The sequence below is a fragment of the Haliotis rubra genome, unplaced genomic scaffold (assembly GCF_003918875.1).
Source record: "Haliotis rubra isolate DU_JTF1 unplaced genomic scaffold, ASM391887v1 Scf295, whole genome shotgun sequence".
In the NCBI taxonomy this organism is placed as follows: Eukaryota; Metazoa; Mollusca; class Gastropoda; order Lepetellida; family Haliotidae; genus Haliotis; species Haliotis rubra.
The window spans coordinates 866,022-885,607 of NW_025766963.1; the positions used below are offsets into that span (position 1 = coordinate 866,022).

Here is a 19,586-nt window from a genome sequence, read left to right on the forward strand (position 1 = left end):
TTGGGATACGATGACTTATTGTGTTAACCAAGTCAGCGAGCCTGACCACCTGATCCTATTAGTCGCCTTTTATGTCAAGCAGAAGGTCCTCCCAAGACATCTCTTTCGCATTCATCACTTGTGAAACGGCATTTGAATTTCTCACTTCTCAACTCTCGGTAGATATCTACCTTCAGGGGGATGGATATAAGGGAGTCAGCAGTGTTTGTCATGAGGCAGATAACCTGCGTATTTGATACACAATTCTCTCAAATAGGCAGTGAATTTAGAAGCTTGCATCATTGTTGACAAATTGCTACTGGGCTCTTAGTTCAGATAATCTAAACTTGGTTTCTATGGCGATGACTGTTTTTTTTACTGCTCGGTGCTCTCTTACCTTGTTTTGTTTGACGTTATTAAACAATCAACATTTGATGTTTTGATGAAAGTTCCAAACTGACGTTGACTCACAAAACATGTCCATGACTCCTTCTCATATGACACTAGAGAGTCATTATGACTCCAAAAAAAATTATGCCTACGACAAACACTGAGTCAGGGAGTTGTCGATCTCGTCTCCATTCGACAATCTGTTCCACTTGGCATGGTACAAAAGGCTATAAATTTTTGTCGTCTGAGCCTATTACTTCGTCAACTAATTCAGCTATTCACCCATTCCATTGGAATCTACCTACGGCCACGGCTTCCTAACAACCCGGTACAGTTGTTTAAAGTACTCTGTATCACATACAAGAGTCTAAATGGCATGGCACTAGAATATCTAATTATATAAGTGAATTGCTAACCCCCCTTCAACCACCCAGACATGTTTCACCATATGGATAATAAATAGAGGATATTATATTCGTGCCCATGTCATACTATGTTTACGACACGAGTGCCTAAATGTTGGTATTTCCTGAGTGAGAGCGAGGGATTTACCGATATTTAGGCACAAGTGTCATAAACATAGTATGATATGGGCACGAATATAATATTCTGTTTATTACCGAAGTCGTCAAATTGAAGAAAATAAACCCAAATCTACTTTCAAACACAATCTGACCACCCGCTGTCGCTGCATGTAGAACGCAACATCACAGAAGAAACGTGACGTAATAGCCTTGTCCATGATGTCACGTTACCATGACAAAGTGATATTTTGCCCTAGGGCATTGTATGAAAAATATGAACCCCGATATGTTCGCCCTCATAGGTAATATCGTCACGATATGGCTGAAATATTGCCGATGTGACGTTAAATAATAACTCACTCACTCACTCATAGGTAATAATGACTAATAATTCATGTGTACATTTAGTTTGCAATTGGTTGGTACCCTTTCTTATGTTAATAGAGAGAAAGGCCATGAGCCAATAACATGAGTTATAGTAAAGTTTTGAATTTTTTCAACGGTTAAATAAGGCAGCACAAGTAAAGATATGGCGTTACTAATAGTCATAACTGTACTATTTTTTTATACTAGATGAAAGAGCAGATTGAACAAGAGAGGAACCATCTTAAAGTGGAAGTGGAGAAGCTGCAGCAGAAATATCAAACTGCACATGATAAGACTGTGGAGGCCCAGGCAAGGGTATCAGAACTAGTCGCGCGCATGGAGAGGGCAGAGCAGAGTTCCCTTGTCAGCAGTCAGCAGTTGGTTCATACTTCGGCAAATATGCAAGCCTTCTCAAAGTCAAAGGTAAGTTACAATGATTACATTTTAACCTGAAAAAAATTCTACTTCACAGAAATGTTTTGTTGTTGTCAATTACTGAATTCTGATTTTTCTTTTCCAAAACTTCAAGCTCCAGTTGCAGAACCATTTTATTAAGATAGTCATAATTCTTATGAATACATCCCTCTAACACTTGATTGCCTTATTTCCTGAAACTTGTTTCTGATCAACAGATTTAACTTGAATAAATTTGTTAAAACATCCCAATTATATCGTAAACATTCCCTCTGGATTATAGTTGCCTATTTTCTGAGACATACAGAAATGGAAATGAAATTTTAACTAAGTCATAGCTATCCTTTGTGGTATGCCCATGGAGTACGCAGTTATCCCCCTTAGTTATACCTAAGATTACCAACAGATTACCTATGTCGTACATGACTGGATTATTCCTGCTCATCTGCCACAGCTGGACAGGGTCTACTCCCAGTTAGATGCAAGGGCTATGAGGGACGACTACAATAATAATTTATATTTTTGTTTTGTGCAAACAAAATGTTTTCTCACTCATATGTATTATTTATCTTATATTTTACTATGTCCGGCACCCTCTTTTAATCATTCAATTTTATTATAATCTCTCCTTCATCTTACATATCACCTGGCCTCACTCATTATTCTCAAGCAGCGAGAGCATGCACATTATCCATATATACCTTTCTCCGTCACTTAAGTGATTGGCACTGTCACTACCCTACCTCACTGTTGATGGGAAGCTGCCAAGAATCACTGGCATGGCCACTAGACGCACTGCAAGGCGGGGAAGAACAGCTGCAAGCTCAAGTTTGCCTTCAACTAACGAAGCGAGTTACACGGACCGCCATGTTGGACGACAACACGCACTACTAGGAAGGCTCCATACGTGACCACAGCTGTTTTACATCAGAGACTACAAGCTATTGGGGTCAGTGTGCCTTCGGCATGGCGGAGGTAGACAGTTTTGCAACTTTATAAAGAGAACTTTGAGGCAAATCCGATCAACAGGGATGAAGAGGATGTTCCAGTAACCTTCCCTCTAAACAGCACCTCAAGTCTGGCAGCGGCCATTCCATCTACTCAGCAACCACCCTCGCATACTGGAATTTCCGGGAACACAGAGGAGACATCCGATATAAGGCAACACCACCGACTTCCTCAGCTGACATGATTGACGTGATGAGGGAGATGAAGGATTTAATTTCTTCCTTCTCACATCAATCAAATTCAAGGGGTAGGTCAAATGATAATAACATCATGCTCTTCAGTGAACTTTGTATCATCAGATACCATTCCTTATGTTAATTTTGTTGACGAAAACACAAGAATGAAAATACATCACTGCTGCTACCAACACAAGAAGCTGGGGATTATAAAGTGTCAGAGGAGTCAGGATGGTGTAGAAATGTGAAGACATATCCCCGACTCAGCAGGAATTTGAACTTTTTTGAATTTACTAGAGCTTTCAAAATATATAAAGACATTTTTTGTGAAGCGTGGCCAAACAGAAGAACCAAACTGGACCGACATGAACACACTGTTGGAGAACTCCATAACCTGTATGGTGGATTCATGCAATATGAATACCACCAACGCTTTGCTGCTGATGTCGCGGCACAAGCTGAGAGGGGGGATACATCTCGACTGGGGGATTCCCAATACCAGGATATACACGACCTGTACATCTGGCCTACGCTGAAGGTCTAGTGTCAGATGTGCCAGCATCATCCACAACATGGCAACATTTCCGTCAGTGCTAGTGCAAGAGAGTGTCTTGTCTTGATTGGCAGCTGCGAGGAAGACCTACACCCCTTCATCGAGTACGACTGATTCATATGGGTGTCAGAGTTTACAGCATCAAGGGGAAGAAGTTTGCAATAACTTCAATCATGACGGATGTTTGAGATCTTAGTGCAACTTTCTTCATATTTGTGCTTCTTGCTTTCGCAATGGTCACAGTAAGCTCGATTGCCAGAAGACCAAACATACAGAAGCAGTCATATGAGAAACATTGACCATGACGCCGCTCAACATAGACCAGATTCGAGAAAACTTCCCATCCTGACACAGACTTTGTGGATTATGTGATCAATGGATTTGAACATGACTTTCATCCCCTCATGTCATCAGTGCCAGATGAAACTTGGGTGTGTAAAACAACCTGAGTGCCCAAAAAGACCCTGAAACTGTTAATGCCTTAGTGCAAAAAGAACTGAATAGGGGCTATATCGATGGACCATTTACACATTCACCTTTTGAATTGTTTCAAGTAAGACCGCAGGGGCTAGCCGAAGGTAAATGTAGCCTTAAGAAAAGGTTGATCCTTGATTTGTCAGCACCTCATGACCACTGTGAAATCATAAGCATCAATGACATGATAGACAACGACATGTGCTCTTTAATATATGTGACAGTAAATGGTGCTATACAACAATTGAACAATATTGCCAAAGGCGCACAAATGTGCAAGGTATCAAGGACACATTTATGCAGGTAGCAATTCATCCTGATTACTGGCCACTGTTTACATCTAAATGGGCTAAACAGTACTATTTCTTCAAATTTCTATCTCTGATAGAAAAAAGTTGTGGTTCCCAGGTGGTCATTCATGTCATATCTCATTGATCTGTGAAAGAACTGCATCACAGATTGACCATCTCTGCAAAATGTCGTGCAGATATGAACATGTGGCACACGTTTCTTCGCAAGTGGAACGGTGTGTCATTCTTCCATGAATCGTAATCGACACCATTTCCAGACGTGAGACTGTATAGTGATGCCTCTACATTAGGATTCGGAGGCTATTTCAATGGTCCATGGTTCTCTGCGCCATGGCCAGCCAACATGCAACCTCTGTGTTGTAGTGATAGTTGATCCATGGCTCTTCTGGAACTCTATCCCATTGTGGTATCAGCAGTGATGTGGGGCGAAAAGTGGTCAACTAATAAGATTGTGTTCTATTGTGACAATGAATCTACTGTATACATTATCACAAAGGGTAGATCAAAATGCAAGGACATTATGCCTTATATGCGCAGGTTAACTTCTTTAGCTGCCTTTCACAATTTTGTCGTACATGCAAAACACATGCCTGGTGTCTGTAATCAAATTGCTGACTCTCTATGTCGACTACATCGCTCGGTTCCAGACCCTATCACCCAAAGCAGATCTTCAAGCGATGCCATGCCCACCCCCGTCACAACTGACATGGGTCTGGCAAGACATCTGAACACCCTATGGGATGCAGCAATCAGAGCAAGAACCAGAACTACTTATGCAACAGGTTTCCAGTCCTACGTCTCATTCCTCCTTCGATACAGCTTGTACACAACTCTGACGCAGCCTTCGAAAAACTCCCACCAGTGAACTCTGAATTGCTACAACAATATGTGGCTTACTGGGTTTTTTAAGCCAAACTTCAGTATAGGCACTTGAAGTCTTACCTTGTGGGCATTCAATTCACCTATCTGAAAGCAGGTATCCACACAGTGTTTGATCTAGTGTCCTGCAGTGCTCTAAACCAGCTGCAGACTCTTCTACATGGATATAAAAGACTGCAGAAACCCAGTATATCTACACGCCTGCCTATCAATTATGATGTGTCAGAAAAGATTGTGTTTAAACTGAGAGAAGGAGTGTTAGGTAGACTGTGTGGGGAAGGCGATTACACGTACTGTGTTCCTCCAATGGCTTGCCCAAACTATGAGACATGCAGGACTTGATTTCAAGAAATATTCAGGACATTCATTCCGTATTGGTGCAGCCACGTCTGTGGCTAGTGTACGCATGGAGGATCACCTGAGAAAGACACTCGGTAGATGGCAGTCTGATTGTTTCAATCGGTATGTGCGTACACCAGAGACTGTAATTAGAGACGCACAGTTGTCACTTGTACGGCATCTACACAAGGACTAAGCCTAAGCGGCAATCATTCTTACTGTTTCATGTACTGTAAATCATGAAATTAATGCAAGCATTTTATTAATGCGAAAAACGCATCTGTACTCTTCTTGCATTATTATAATGATGCATTTCAGTCTGACCATGTCTACTTTTGAGAACGTAATAAAAGACAGAAAATGTAAATCTCTTGTCATCTTTATTGTCTTCAGGTTAGCATTCATCATAACAATACAGAATATAACAACAATTTAGACATCTCTCATATAATTGATTGACAAATGAGCACTAATTTCCATGACAATAATTGATATCCATTGAGCTTATTCATCGGCAAAATACGGAGGTGTTGACTCTACACATTACTCCAATACAGGTCAATTCCTCATTACAGGTTTCTCAAGTCACATGTAATTATCACTGGTTACAATCACTAGTCATTGTTTAAAGTCACTCAAGCACATCAGCCAGACCGGACATTCTCCAACCACGCATGATCTTTTCGCGATCTTTGCTCACCTTTGAAATCGAGGCTTCCATCCATCTGGCATAAAGAGGCTTCATTATGCTAATGCGTAAATCAATACATGTGTCCTTCTTTGAGTCCACCAAATTCTTGGACACTTTGTCAGTGTACCAGTTGATAAACTGGTCCTTTATGGCCAACTTGAAATCGCCATTGACTGACAAGGTTCAAGCTCTTCTGTACACCCTGCGGGCACAAATTGCACTTCGAAATGTTTCTTCTTCAAGTGATCAAGGAAAGATTCACACATATTGGCTGCAAAGGCATAAAAAATCAACAATGAGTCCAAGTTGTTTTTCCTTTTTTTTTCATGTATGGTACCAACACATTATCTACGTAGGTAAGCATGGTATCCTCAGTACTCCAATGATTGGCTGAATGAGTCACGTGCCACTCATCTGGAAAGTTGTGATTGGCCTGGCACTTGTTTGTTGTACCTTGGTAGATGACTTGCGGGGGGAGTAAGTTTTATGAAGCGGAACTGACGAGAACCATGGTGATCTCATGTTTTGTCTTCCACGCTGATGGCGTCCACTTGTTTTGCACCCTGTTGTGTTAATGTCCACCTTGACACAGGCACAATTTTGACTCTGGTTTGGTCAAAGTTAATGACAAGGTCGGCTGGAATCGACTTTGACTGGACTGTCTCCCTTACCGCTTTGAGCAAATCCTGTCAACAGATGTCTTTCAAGTAAATAGAAATGAAAAGAAAATGAACGACATCAAAGAATCAGGGTGTCACATTTTATCATCAACACAGCTTCCTGAGCTCGCATTTATTTTGTGACGCATTTTAGACTAGACCCTCGCACTCGCATTAAATTTGTGATGCATTAATTTCAGGTCATTATGTTCCTTATTACATTCATGTTCTTATTCCACAACTTGGGGGCTCTCATTCCTTAAATATTTTAATCCATTCGCTTTGGGCAATTACCCACTTAACACTGTATCCTTATCCCTCAAGTGTAAACCAGAGCTCAGGTTACAACCAAGTCCGCAGACCCCACTTTTTGTGATCACAGAATCACAGACTCCACAGATCTCTTTGTCCAAGCTGCAGCTGTGGTTCCAGGACAGAAACCTACACTCATGTGTCATATTAAACTTGACTTTATGTCCACAAAAACAACTAAGAGAAGTTAGGCAATAGAATTTATTAATATGGCAAAAAGGGGGTGCAACGTCTGCCATCTATACTGGACGGAAGCTGAGGCTGTCATACATGCCAGCCGTTGCACCCCAATGCATGCTGGAGGTAGATATCACGACACTGTTGACTATTTACATGAACAAAAAGAAGTAGATACATGAATACTGCGTACTACAGATGGAGTGGGCACAGTAAGACAGGCAGAGTAACTGGCCCATCCACTATCCCCATAATAAGAAAGCCAGGGGCGATGCCCCCATTACTTATTATATTAAGGCTACCACTACAGCTAGTAGACACTAGCTGTGATACATGCTAAAAACATACTCAAACTGGAGAGAGCGCAGTAAGCCAGGCTGATTTTGACTGCCCATTACTGGCACTTCCAATAACATGAGAATAAGTAAGTACTTATGGGCTAAGCCCTATTGCATGCAGCCAGTAGAGTAGACCAGGTAAGTGTTACCCCTACTGTTGCATTGTCGGACGGAGCATAGTAAAACGTGCTAGGTAGACCTATATGAAAATAACCCGTAACAGCATTTCGGTATACATGAAAGCCTATATATAAAATAGAGAACTTAAGTACACCAACGGTACAGCATTTTGGTACACATGAAAAACATATATATATATATAATATACCACCTACGTACAAAAAACATTTGTGGGTGGCAAGCTAATATGATTTAGCTTACCCAAAAAGGGAGGCTTGCTAAAATAAAGTATCTTTGTGGTGAGCAGAGCCGAGTGCCACCCAAAAATAGGTTAATACTGACACATAGCGAGTTGAGCAGCTTTCAGTGTAGCCAAAGAGGTATGTATGTATCGTGTATATGCCATGGAGGACCACCGACCCAATGTTTGAATGAGATGGTCATTGACAAAGTTGGCTGCTGCCGTAGTAGCCGCGCCAATACGGAACGAGTGCCCATTAAAGTCTGCTCCTATAACTGAGCCTGTTTAACAGCACTTGCAGTTTGTGGAGGAAGAATTCTCTTGTGAGAGGGTATCCTTCCTGTGTCACAAACAAAGCGGGGGAGGGACGGGGGATAGAAGCTCTGAGCCTCAGATATTGAGACATAGCGTGTACAGGTTGGAATCGTTCATTGTCAAACACGACTATCTTGACTCCTCTCCGATATGGATCCACCAAACAAACTACTGCTAACATGAGGCTATCAACAAAAGGGGTAAAGCATCCTTGATGTAAGGACCTGCACATGTGATCCAGGATGTCGACTGTGATGGGCAATCGTCGTCTGGCCGGGTGCGCTTGCTGCCTTTTGATTCCCTTTAGAATGTACTCTAATCTGGGCAGTGGGACCCCTTCTGGTGACCACAATGGATTGCCCCTACCTGCTCTAATATAAAAGAAACGTATCCCTGCTAGGTATGTTTTGATTGATGTATAAGCTATACACAGAACTGAATGGCAGTACGTTACAAAGTCTACGAGCACTATCTTTTAACAAGGGATACCGCCATGGCTCCCAGGACAAATTAAAGGCTGCCAAAAAACGTTTTAAAGCTTGCAATCCCGATCGGTAGACTTGATATGTGGATTGAGATAAGGCTTCAGACCACAGAGTGTTCACTTGAGCTTGTAGTCCCGGAAGACCTCCTTGAATGCTGGAATCTTGGTAGGGAGCCTGGCTGACTTGGGTGCAAGCTGTCTGAAGAGCTGGAACTGGAAACGAGACAACGCGTCAGCAATGCAGTTCTCTCTACCTGGTACATGTTTTGCTAAGATCACACAGTTATTCTCCATAGCACAAAGGGTTAGGCGTCTCATAAGGTGATTAAGCAGTTTGCATTGACAATTAGCCCTACCGTTCCGAATGATGTGCACAGTAGCCAGGTTATCACAGTGGAACATAACACGTTTCCTGTGCCACATATGGCCCCACACAATTAAACACACCACAATGGGATAGAGTTCCAGTAACGCTAAGGAACGATCACAGTTGAGCAGGTCTGGAGGCCAAGAGGAGCTAAACCACCGACCCTGGTAATAACCTCCAAACCCCTTGGTGCTTGACGCATCTGTGAACAAGTCCATATCTGCTGCCAATGATATCTCACGATCGCAGAAGAGAGACACCCCATTCCATTGGGAAAGAAAGAACAACCACATAGACAGGTCCGTCTTAGTGTCCTGATTGATGTGGACAAAATGGGAGAGCTGCTTGACTGAAGTTGAGAGTAGTATCAAGCGAGACACAAAGGATCGTCCCGGGAGCACCACTCTGGAAGCAAACTGCATGTGCCCAAGTAATGATAGTAGCTGCCTTTTCGTGCAAGACTTGCGCTCTATAAAAAACTTGATTTCTTGGCAAATACGGTCCACCTTGTTTTGGGGGAGGCTCGCTTGCATCTGTGATGAGTCCAAGATGATGCCAAGATATTCCAGACAATGAGTGGGGCCCAAAGTTTTCTTCTGTGACAGTGGCACCCCTAACATGTCAAACACTTTTAACATAGTAGTCATAGTTAGGCCTCCATCACAGTTGGGCCCATCTATCACCAGGAAGTCGTCGAGTAAGTGGAGGATGTGCTGCACACCAAATAAGTTCTCTGCAATCCAACAGATTGCTGTGGACAGATAGTCAAAAATCTTTGGACTAGATCGACATCCGAAGACTAACCGGGTGAAGAAATACATCTTTTTCTCCCACTGCACTCCATGGATATGCCACCTAGATGGATGTATGGGCACCTGCTTGAACGCATCCTCTATGTCGAATTTGCACATCCAAGAGTTGACACCCAATTGCTGTATACAATGTATGGCGTGATCCAGTGTAACATAAGACATAGAGAACGATTCCTTGTCAATGAAACTATTTATACTAGTAGTCTCGTCGTTGTGGGGAGCGGACAGATCTACAATGAGTCTCTTCTTCTGTGAGTATTTACTTTTAGCTATACCTAGAGGGCTGATTCTGAAGATTGGAAACGGAGATGTGGTGAAAGGCCCGATGATGTAATGTTTAGTGCACTCTGCTTCGAGCAATTGAGTGACACTCTCTGGATCATCTCTAGCTGTCTTGTTGTTGTTACACACCATGGTCTGAGAAGGGATATTGTTAATGCCTGTCATAAAGCCAAAAGTGAAACCCTCCACAAGGGTATTTACAAAGTCACGATCTGGGTGTGTTAGAAGCATCTGGGATAAAACTAAAAAGTTGACAGGCGAGGTAACGGTAGTAAATCTGCTGCCTTCGCTCTCGAGAGGTAGTCATTTCTTGTTGTTGGGGCTCTTAGTCTTGCAGTCCGCCTGAGAATGACCACCACGACACACCAAGCACACATGTGCAAACAAGCACTGAGGACGAGAACAACCATTGTCTCCATTGAAATTATTGCAGACCTCTTGTCCGCCATGGTGCACCACCGGGCGACCCCGCACATCCCTGTCTGCACGTCGTCCTCATCTGTCAGCCCCAGAGTGGCGACGTGGACAGCTGTCTGCGCTATGCAGGGTACTAGAGCAGATGGTGCATACTACCGCCCGCCTACCCGCAGTGATGGACACGTACAGCGGTATATCAGTAAGAGACCAATCCACCTTGGTACCATACACTCGCCACAAGGTACCTGCTCTGGAAGCGAAAGCCTGATGATAGTCATAAAAGACTGTGCCACCATAGGTTGAAGCCATCTCCGCAATGCTTGATTGATAAGCTTGTAGCTCTGCTTGCCTGTCAGGGTTTGTCTCGCAGAGTATCGACATGTATCGTCCAAAGGCAACATGAAATTCGTTTATTGTCAGCGATTTCAGAAGCTTGGCTGACTGTGGGCCCTTGATACGAATTTCGTTACCCTCCACATCTGCCACTGTCCGAAAGTCGTTATCTTGGTGAGGGTCATTTAACAATAGGGCTAGATTGACATAATCCCCTTCCTGAATTTGTTGACGAATGGCATCCGAGACACTGACCACCCGAGGAATGTCGTGAGATGCAATGCCAAATTGTCGAAGTCGCCTACCTGGACTTCCTCCGTGGCTATAGGGGTGACCACGAACCGACGCCGATCTGGTAGACTGCTGCATTAACTGTGGGGTTGTTGTCGAGGTAGGCTCTGTGCGTGCGTCGAGCCGGTCCACTAGCGAGGCTACTGTGGCAGTCAGAGCGTGGACACTGTTTGATGGCAACGGAGTATGGGCGGCGCCATCTTTGAAACCCCCGGATGTAGACGGTCTCGCGTGATCCCGTGTAGCAGACGCTTCAGTGAGACTTGCCGAAGCTCCGCACGCCAGGGGAATTCCTGAGTCTGCAGGCGTGTGCTGAATCTCATGAGTGTGATCCTGTCCCTCTTGCGAAGTGACCGTTGCCGAGGGTCGTGACCTTTTGTGGACTTGCTGAATCCGTACAAAATTTGCCTTGATAAGACGCAGCATTTCTTTGCGGGCGAAAGTACCAGGAAGCTGAATATTGATACCACTCAGCATACTCCTCATGAACGGACATGTCCAGTCCTCGGGATGCGACGATGAATTTCCTGACGAAGGAGCCGCCATTGTCTCGGTGGCCCGTGACCTCGCTGGACTTAGCGATCGCCCATGCGGATGTGACGATCTCGAGCTTGAAAGAACTGTCAGAGATGGTGAAACCGTTCTCCGGGCTCGTCCACGTGTACGGGGACGGTCATTATCCATGGTTGACAAGTATCGCAAAATAATCGATGTATAACTTGTATGACTTGTGATACCTGCCAGAGGGTATGCTGCTGACTCGTGCAATGCCAAATAGTGCACTTTAAAACAAAGGATAGGTATTACTACGCACATGCTTTAAAGTGAGTACCCTGCAGTGTGAAACCCGAGCCTGAGCAAAGTAGTGCGCTCGTTGTTTTGCCACATAAACCAAATTTGTTCATAAACAAACAAATAACATAAAATGGCCGCTGTGGTTCTTGCCAGTAGTAGCTGGTTCTTTTGATGAAAGTTTTTTTCATCTTAGCAATAGTTATAGGGTATGAAATTTTAGGGGGTACAAATTTGACTTAACACCTGTTACATTTTGTAAACAAAAGGTGAATAACCCTCAGGTGCTTAGTATGATGTCTGCTCAAAGTGTCATGGCACCTAGAGGGAAAGATCTTACTGCCTATCAGAAAAAGCTCATATTAAGTTTGAATTCAGAAGGCAAGAGTGGAAGTGAAATAGGTAAAATAACTGGAATTAATAGGTTTGCTGTCTGTAAATTACTGAAGAGGTGTTCTCCTGGAGAAGAAAATCAACTGACAGAGATACTAGAGCTTAATTGAAGATTGTTAAGTGTAATTAGAGGAAGTCTCTTCAGGATATATCTTCACTTTGGAACCAGACATCTCAAGTAAGACTATCCAAGAGGACAATACAAAGGAGTCTTCATGAAAATGGTTTTCATAGAAGAGTTGTGAAGAAGAAAACCACCATATCCTCTCAAAACAGGTTCAAGAGAAGAGCCTTTGCCAGAACACATTTGAGATGGAATGTAAATAGAGATTGGTCTTGGGTAATATTTTCAGATGAGACTCAAGTTGTTGTAGGAAAAGATCGGAAACTTTATGTTTGGAGGACTAATGAAGAAAAGTGGAAATCCCGGTGCCTTGGTGTGTATTTTGAAATCAAATTATATTTACATCCCATCACAAGTTAACGAAAATTACATGGCGGATATTTGTGAAATTTAATATGGCACATGAGTGTAGCCTTTGACTTAGAAAAAGATTACAATTTAACCCTACCAGTTGTACCCTCGCCAGTGGGAGGTCAACTTGCACTATTTTTCGGGAATTGGAGACAGATCACATCGGACAGCTGGATTCTGTCAGTCATGAAGTGGGGTTACATCTTACCTTGGGACACTCTGCCATCAGTGACTTGCCATCTCATGGGCGCAGATACTTCTTGCAAGGCCAACGTCTGTCAGCGTCCGCTCTAGCCATAGAACAGCTTCTGGAGAAGGGAACTATAATCAAACTGCCAACCAAGGACTCATCAAAGGGCTTTTACTCCCCAGTCTTTTCTGGTTCCCAAGACGGACACAGAAGAGATGAGAATGATTATAGACCTCAAAATACTAAACTAAATTATCTCAATTATGTATGTATCATTCCTCACTGGGGGCTCCAAGTTGTAATAGCTCTTTTCGCCGAAGCAAAATGACGACGAAGGTGGCTGTCTGGGGTCAATCTTTTATTCAGAGCATTGTGAGTTTTGTTCTGGTGATCCAGCATGGTACTGATAACTTAGTGCGGTGGAACATTTAGGCAATAATATAGTTAACAATAACATGACATTCAACACATCACATCTTAATTCATGACATACTTAACATATCAATCATTACACCATGTTGAAATAACAGAAGTCATGTTCAGTACATTGAATTCAATACACGAGATTTAAATGGCAATAGATTTCATTTCATTACACTTCATTGAGTTCTAATACAAATGCCCTTTTAAGATATTGCATAATTACATACACATTCTCACATTACATACAAAGAATAAAACCAAGAATGACACAGCCTAATACCATGTAATAAATTCATTAATACACAAGCAGTCACTTACATATATATATGGTATACAGCTTATCAAACGCATGGTTGCGCCCTTCCAAGACCACATGGCATACTGCAGCATACACACTACCGTCTGTAGTACACAAACAGTACAACGATTCATTCATTCAGTCACAAATCACACTTTGGGAAATTATAATGTGTTAGGAATTAAATTATGACGTGGAATAATTTCATTTGGAAAGTAACTAACTTTGTAAAGATAATGTTTGAAATGCTTATTTAAACTATCATAGAATTATTACTTTTAATTTATATTAACTACAAGAAATTACAATACAATTATAGTTAAAGATAAAATAAGCTTTTACTATAAATTAGATTATAAAACTTATTTTACTTGTACCAACAAGCACCGTAAAAATGCCATGCCAAAACAAAAAGGCTCACCTGTCAATCTCTGTGTCCCAATGTGAAGTGGAGGTTAATTGCTCAGGTGCAACATGCAGAGCCAACTGTTTGCCAACTGAAGTGGACAGATTTTGTGTCGGAATCATAATGGTATGAGGTTGGTTTTGCGCACATGGACTTTCTTCCCTTGTTGTTCAAAGGAACTTAAATGCTGCCCAGTACAGGGATCACATTTTGCAACCAGAGGCGTGTTTAGAACCGCAAGCGCCCACGCTATTGCCTCCCGTGAGTGCTCGCATCGGCCCTGAACTGACGCGAGCGTTGGTTACATTAAACCATTTGTGGCCAACTCGTGTTATTCCGGGACAAGCCGTATAGCTTCTTGTCTTCTTGTTGGAGATTACGGAAAGGGGCGAGTGGTGACGAATGACATTAAACATGGTCACCAGCTTGGTTAGCTTTACGAGGCAGCTGTAAGGATGGTTCAGGGGCGGTCGAACGGGCACAGGCGCTCAGGTTCGAGCGCTCGCTAGCGTTCGCGGGCACTCGCGGTTCTGAACACGCTTCAGTTCTGCTTCCATTTATGCAGAGACATGGCCCTAGACTGACGTTCCAACAAGACAATGCTAGATCACATACAGCAATTCTTACACAGAATTTTCACATAGCCCCCACCTCAATCCTATCAAACACATCTGGGACGAGTTGGGTCAACATGTTTGTCAAATCAATCCCCCACAGACGTTGCAAGATCTTCAACGTCACCTTGTTGAGCAATGGCGACATCTTCCTTGGGGTGTGTTTACTGATGTTCTAAGATCCATGAGGAGACATTGACGAAGAGGGTTTAAACAGTAGTCTGTACATTGAGACATAAGAACCACACCTATACCATAGGCCTATGGGGGTCTAATGATGTCATTTGTTTTGTCAGTTTAGTACCAATGACATCATATTGCAAGGGACATAAGTGAGGTGAGGTGAGGTGAAATTGGGTTTAACATCGTGCTTGAGAATATTTCGCTCATATGACGACGTGTATGCGTGTGTATGTGTATGTGCGGCTGCTTGTACTAGCCCAGACTGAAGCTGGTTTTATAGTGCTAGCCCACTGAAATACCATGCCGCAGTGCAGCATGAATACCCCACTCAGACACATTATACTGACTCCAAGCCGACCAGTCCTTGTTGTACCCATTAATGCTGAGCGCCAGGCAGGGACCAACAAGAACCATATTTTAGCGTCTTTTGGTATGACGCGGTCGGGGATCGAACCCGCAACCTTCCGCTCTCTGGGTGGACGCCCTTACCACTACACCACAGAGGCGGTCGGGACATAAGTCATGGTGTGTTAATTGTGGACATAGAACTCTTGGTAAATGTGCAGAATATGAATCAATAAAATGCAAAAAATAAATTAGTTACTTATGATATCTGTACAGTTTGGGCTATGAAACTGCTTGACAAACACTTTTTATGTTGAAAAAGTTCAAGACAAAAAGGTTATTTTTTTGGCGTAAACTTGCCCTTTAAAGGAGAATACAAACGAAAACAAAGCTTTTGATATATTGTAAAGGATATTCTAAAAGTCACATTCCGTGATTAAAATTGAACAAAAAGTTTGTAAAATAGCAATAAAAACACAAAAACATAGTTGTATTTCCACCTATTACGGAAACACCCGACAGTTAATGAGCAGAGGGGGTATCACGTGACATGACGTCATAAGTGCCTGTTGCTGATGGCTTCCTCTTTGATTTTACCTCACAACTTAACAGTGTCCGTGGATTCTGAAGCAGTAAAAGATGTTCCTGATGTCATTTCTGAATGGATGTTAGACCGTATCAATACGATCTGATTTTACATCTTGCAAGACAATCTTCCACTGAAGATGAAGAAGAAGAATCAAGCGAAACGGAGGCACCGCTTTAGGTCAAAATAAGTTTAAAAATAGACCATATCATTTAACAAGATTACTATTTGTCAACAAAATGTCATACAGTTCCAGCCAGCAAACTCACCCCTATAAATATATGACCAGTCACTAAGAATTATTTAAAAAGAAATGTGATTACAGTTCATTTTGTGTCAAATGGGTGACTGTAGGGTGTCTGGGATTTAAAAATAAAATAATTATGCTTCAGACTAGGGAAAATAAAAATTATCTGCTTCAAAAATTACACTGGAATTATTTTGTTGAAAAAAAGTAGGATCCTTGTTCTCATTAATAACGTATCAAGTCTCGATACAAGATCCCAGCCTGGTCGAGCAGAGATAATATTCACGACGCAGATAAGTTATTCTCCGAAAACTGGTGAATTATAAAATACTAGTCAGGACAACGTATGTTTCCCCATTGTTTGGTTATGGAAAAAGTTATGGTACTCGGTCACAGCCTTAAAATGACATCCTGTCAGCCAATGAGAATACAGAACAACTTTCACGGCACACACTACTGACAAATAGCGAGTCTGATGCCGACGTGCGTAATTGGACAAAATGGAAAACAATGAAAGCAACAAGTACTTCATGATTTGCCGTTGTATTCGGCAATGTTTCGAGTTGACTGCATCATTTAGGGTTCCAAACCGAAAAGAACGTTATAGCGAAACATTTTCAAGCTCATGTGAAATCTCTTACTGATTTTGATAATATATATCTCATGTGTACCAGTCGAACTGCCCCAGTTACAAAATGCCCCAGCTACAAAATGCCCCAGCAAATTTGGTCATTCATTCTAATTTGTTCAAATTTATTTATAATGATTGAATATATGCCGTATTAAAATGCATAGTTTTTGTCAACTTATTATGGTATTATGTTCTTCATATAAAAGTTATTAGGAAGTAATATTTCTGATAAATGTTTCATCAGTAAACTATGTATATACTTATATATGAAGAACATAATATTAAAGTTGACAAAACTATGCATTTATGGACTATATTTATTCATTTTAAATAAATTGGAGCATTTTGACTACCCCACTGGGGCAATTTGACCAAATTTGCTGGGTCATTTTGTAGCAGGGGCAATTCGACTGGCAATCGGACTTGATTTAATTTATGTTAAAAATACCACTGACAGTAAGTTGTTACAGGGTATGATGGAGTATAATTAATGAATCTTTTTCCTTCTTCAGCCTAGCTTGGGAATTTCCATACCCCATGCGTGCATGTCTCTTTCATATGCGTCCGACTCGGAATGATCGGCGCATTTCTCCTGCCGAAATCTGTCATTTCACTTGGAAAACGGAAGAAATGGTGGTTCTTTCCCATGGTTGATGATGCCGTGCATCCCCAGGCAACGCAATACACCATCGTACCATTTAAAAAAACGACAGAAACAACACGATTTGTACTACTGTAGCTCTTGGTCTTTGGCAATATGGCGGACTCCAGGCACATTTGACGTCACGAGCGGAAAGGTCACATGGGTTCCAGCAAAATATGCATAATGGCCAAAGCTGAGATTTACAGAAACTGTTTTCGCAATTAAAACATAATTATACATAAGTTTTAGTTGAAAATTTTGGAATATGTTTCTGATGACTTTATCTTTCACCCATCAAATTATTACAATTCACTCGTATTCTCCTTTAATGTGGGTAGCTGCAGGTAACCACAATTCCATGCTGTTATGTAGCATGCAGTGGGTCCCGAATATGGCCGGTCAAGTGACAAAGAGGCACGTCTCCCTACTCCCGTGTCATGTTATTTTTGTTGAAAGAACCCAACAACCTGAAATGTCAGTGCTTGTTCCAACCAGTGGTGACCTCTGAATTGTTCACATGTCAGCCATATTGAAAAAAGTTAATTCTAATCTATTGGCTTGTTCAATCAAACATCTATCTCATGGAAGCCCACTCCCATTAGACATGAATGTTAAACCCAAATGTTTATGAAAATCAACTATTTTAATTTGGCAGCAATCAAAATTCAAATTATCGTCTTTTACAGCCATCTTTCAAAGTAATTATATAGCTTCAGTTTTTTTCTTGTGTTTCTATTTGGACTATTCCATTATAATGTGTAGGTAACAGGTAGTAGCTAATCTGTTCATTGAACTGTAAATGTTGTTGTTTTAAGATGTCTGCGAACTGCCTGTCTGCATAATGGGAGGATGCAGTTAAGGCCACCACTCAATCATCTTAATTTACAGAAAATGGAATCATGTAATGAAAAGTTTAAGGATCATGAACATTTTGGGGAAAATTTTCCTGTATTATGGTTTTATGGAGTTTAAATCTGATCTTTTTGGATATGATTAAGGTATTAACTAAGGTTAAAACTTCTTTGCTCATTTACATGTACAACGCTTAGATGTTTTTGCAGACAAGATCACATGAACACTATATGTTCAATATATGTGAATATGCCTGTCATTATCACATGAAATTTATATTGTTTTCGTTACCATTGTGTAATTCTGAACAGCCTGAAAAATATTGTTCATGACCTGCCTGTTTATGTGAACCTACTGTTATACAGAAATGCTTATTGACTAGTTTACTGACCAGTTTATTCTACACAACATTGATCTATAATTCAGTACACTATGGAACATATATTTGTGATTACACTTTCTTAGTGAAGTACGGATTCTGGTACATGTACTTGGGTTGGGTTGAGTCCCATAATGATTCGAACCCACACCCTCAGGGAAGCCACGGTGGCTGAGCAGGTTAATCAGCTAACTTTGTGTGTTGGCATTTACGTGCCTGACTAAGAGGGTGTGGGTTCGAATCCCGCATGGGACTCATCTCAACAAAAGTACTAGAATCTGTACTTTATTGAGAAAGTGTAATCCCAAATATAACATTTTATTATGTAAGCATATTTTTCCGGCTACCTGATTGGTCTAGAAGCGGGTCACGTGTCCGTCGACAGAAAAGCATATTGACTCCAACCCAGGTCCGACCAAAAGTCATATTGACCTGAGTTACTAAAAATAGATTTTGACGTCAAGCTATGGTGTCATTTTATTGTTTACATGTCACAGTATTGTTGACATGACATTATTTTTCTTGCAATGAAGGTGTAACCCTCAAAATATGTGCTGAAATGTTATGCCATTATGAGGCCTTAGTTTGCCGAGCTAAACAGGCCAGAGTTACTGCCCTTTGATTATGACGTAATTGGTGCCACTTGATTTTAGACTGGTCTCCTCTCTAGTCCCAAATCAAAAGATAATAATACTAAAATTGATTACGTAAAAATACGAAAGAAGCATAAAAACAGACAATGTAAGCAGCAGGACAGATTGATCGTGTGTATTTTGTATTCATAACCTCACCTGAATGAAAGTACCAAATATGTGTAACAATGTTGACGTACGTATGACATCACTATCGGGAAGCCACTTTTTCAAAATGGCGTGTT

The 19,586-nt window shown here is 41.6% G+C and overlaps 1 protein-coding gene across 1 annotated transcript in view; it reads left to right on the forward strand.

Moving 5' to 3' along the window:
* Nucleotides 1-19,586, forward strand: part of LOC124282195 (ankyrin repeat domain-containing protein 26-like) — an 895,780-nt gene that overhangs the window by 629,952 nt on the left and 246,242 nt on the right. Inside the window, exon 34 of the mRNA XM_046718159.1 lies at nt 1,467-1,682. Coding sequence (XP_046574115.1) covers nt 1,467-1,682 — 216 coding nt within the window. The remainder of the gene's footprint in view (nt 1-1,466; nt 1,683-19,586) is intronic.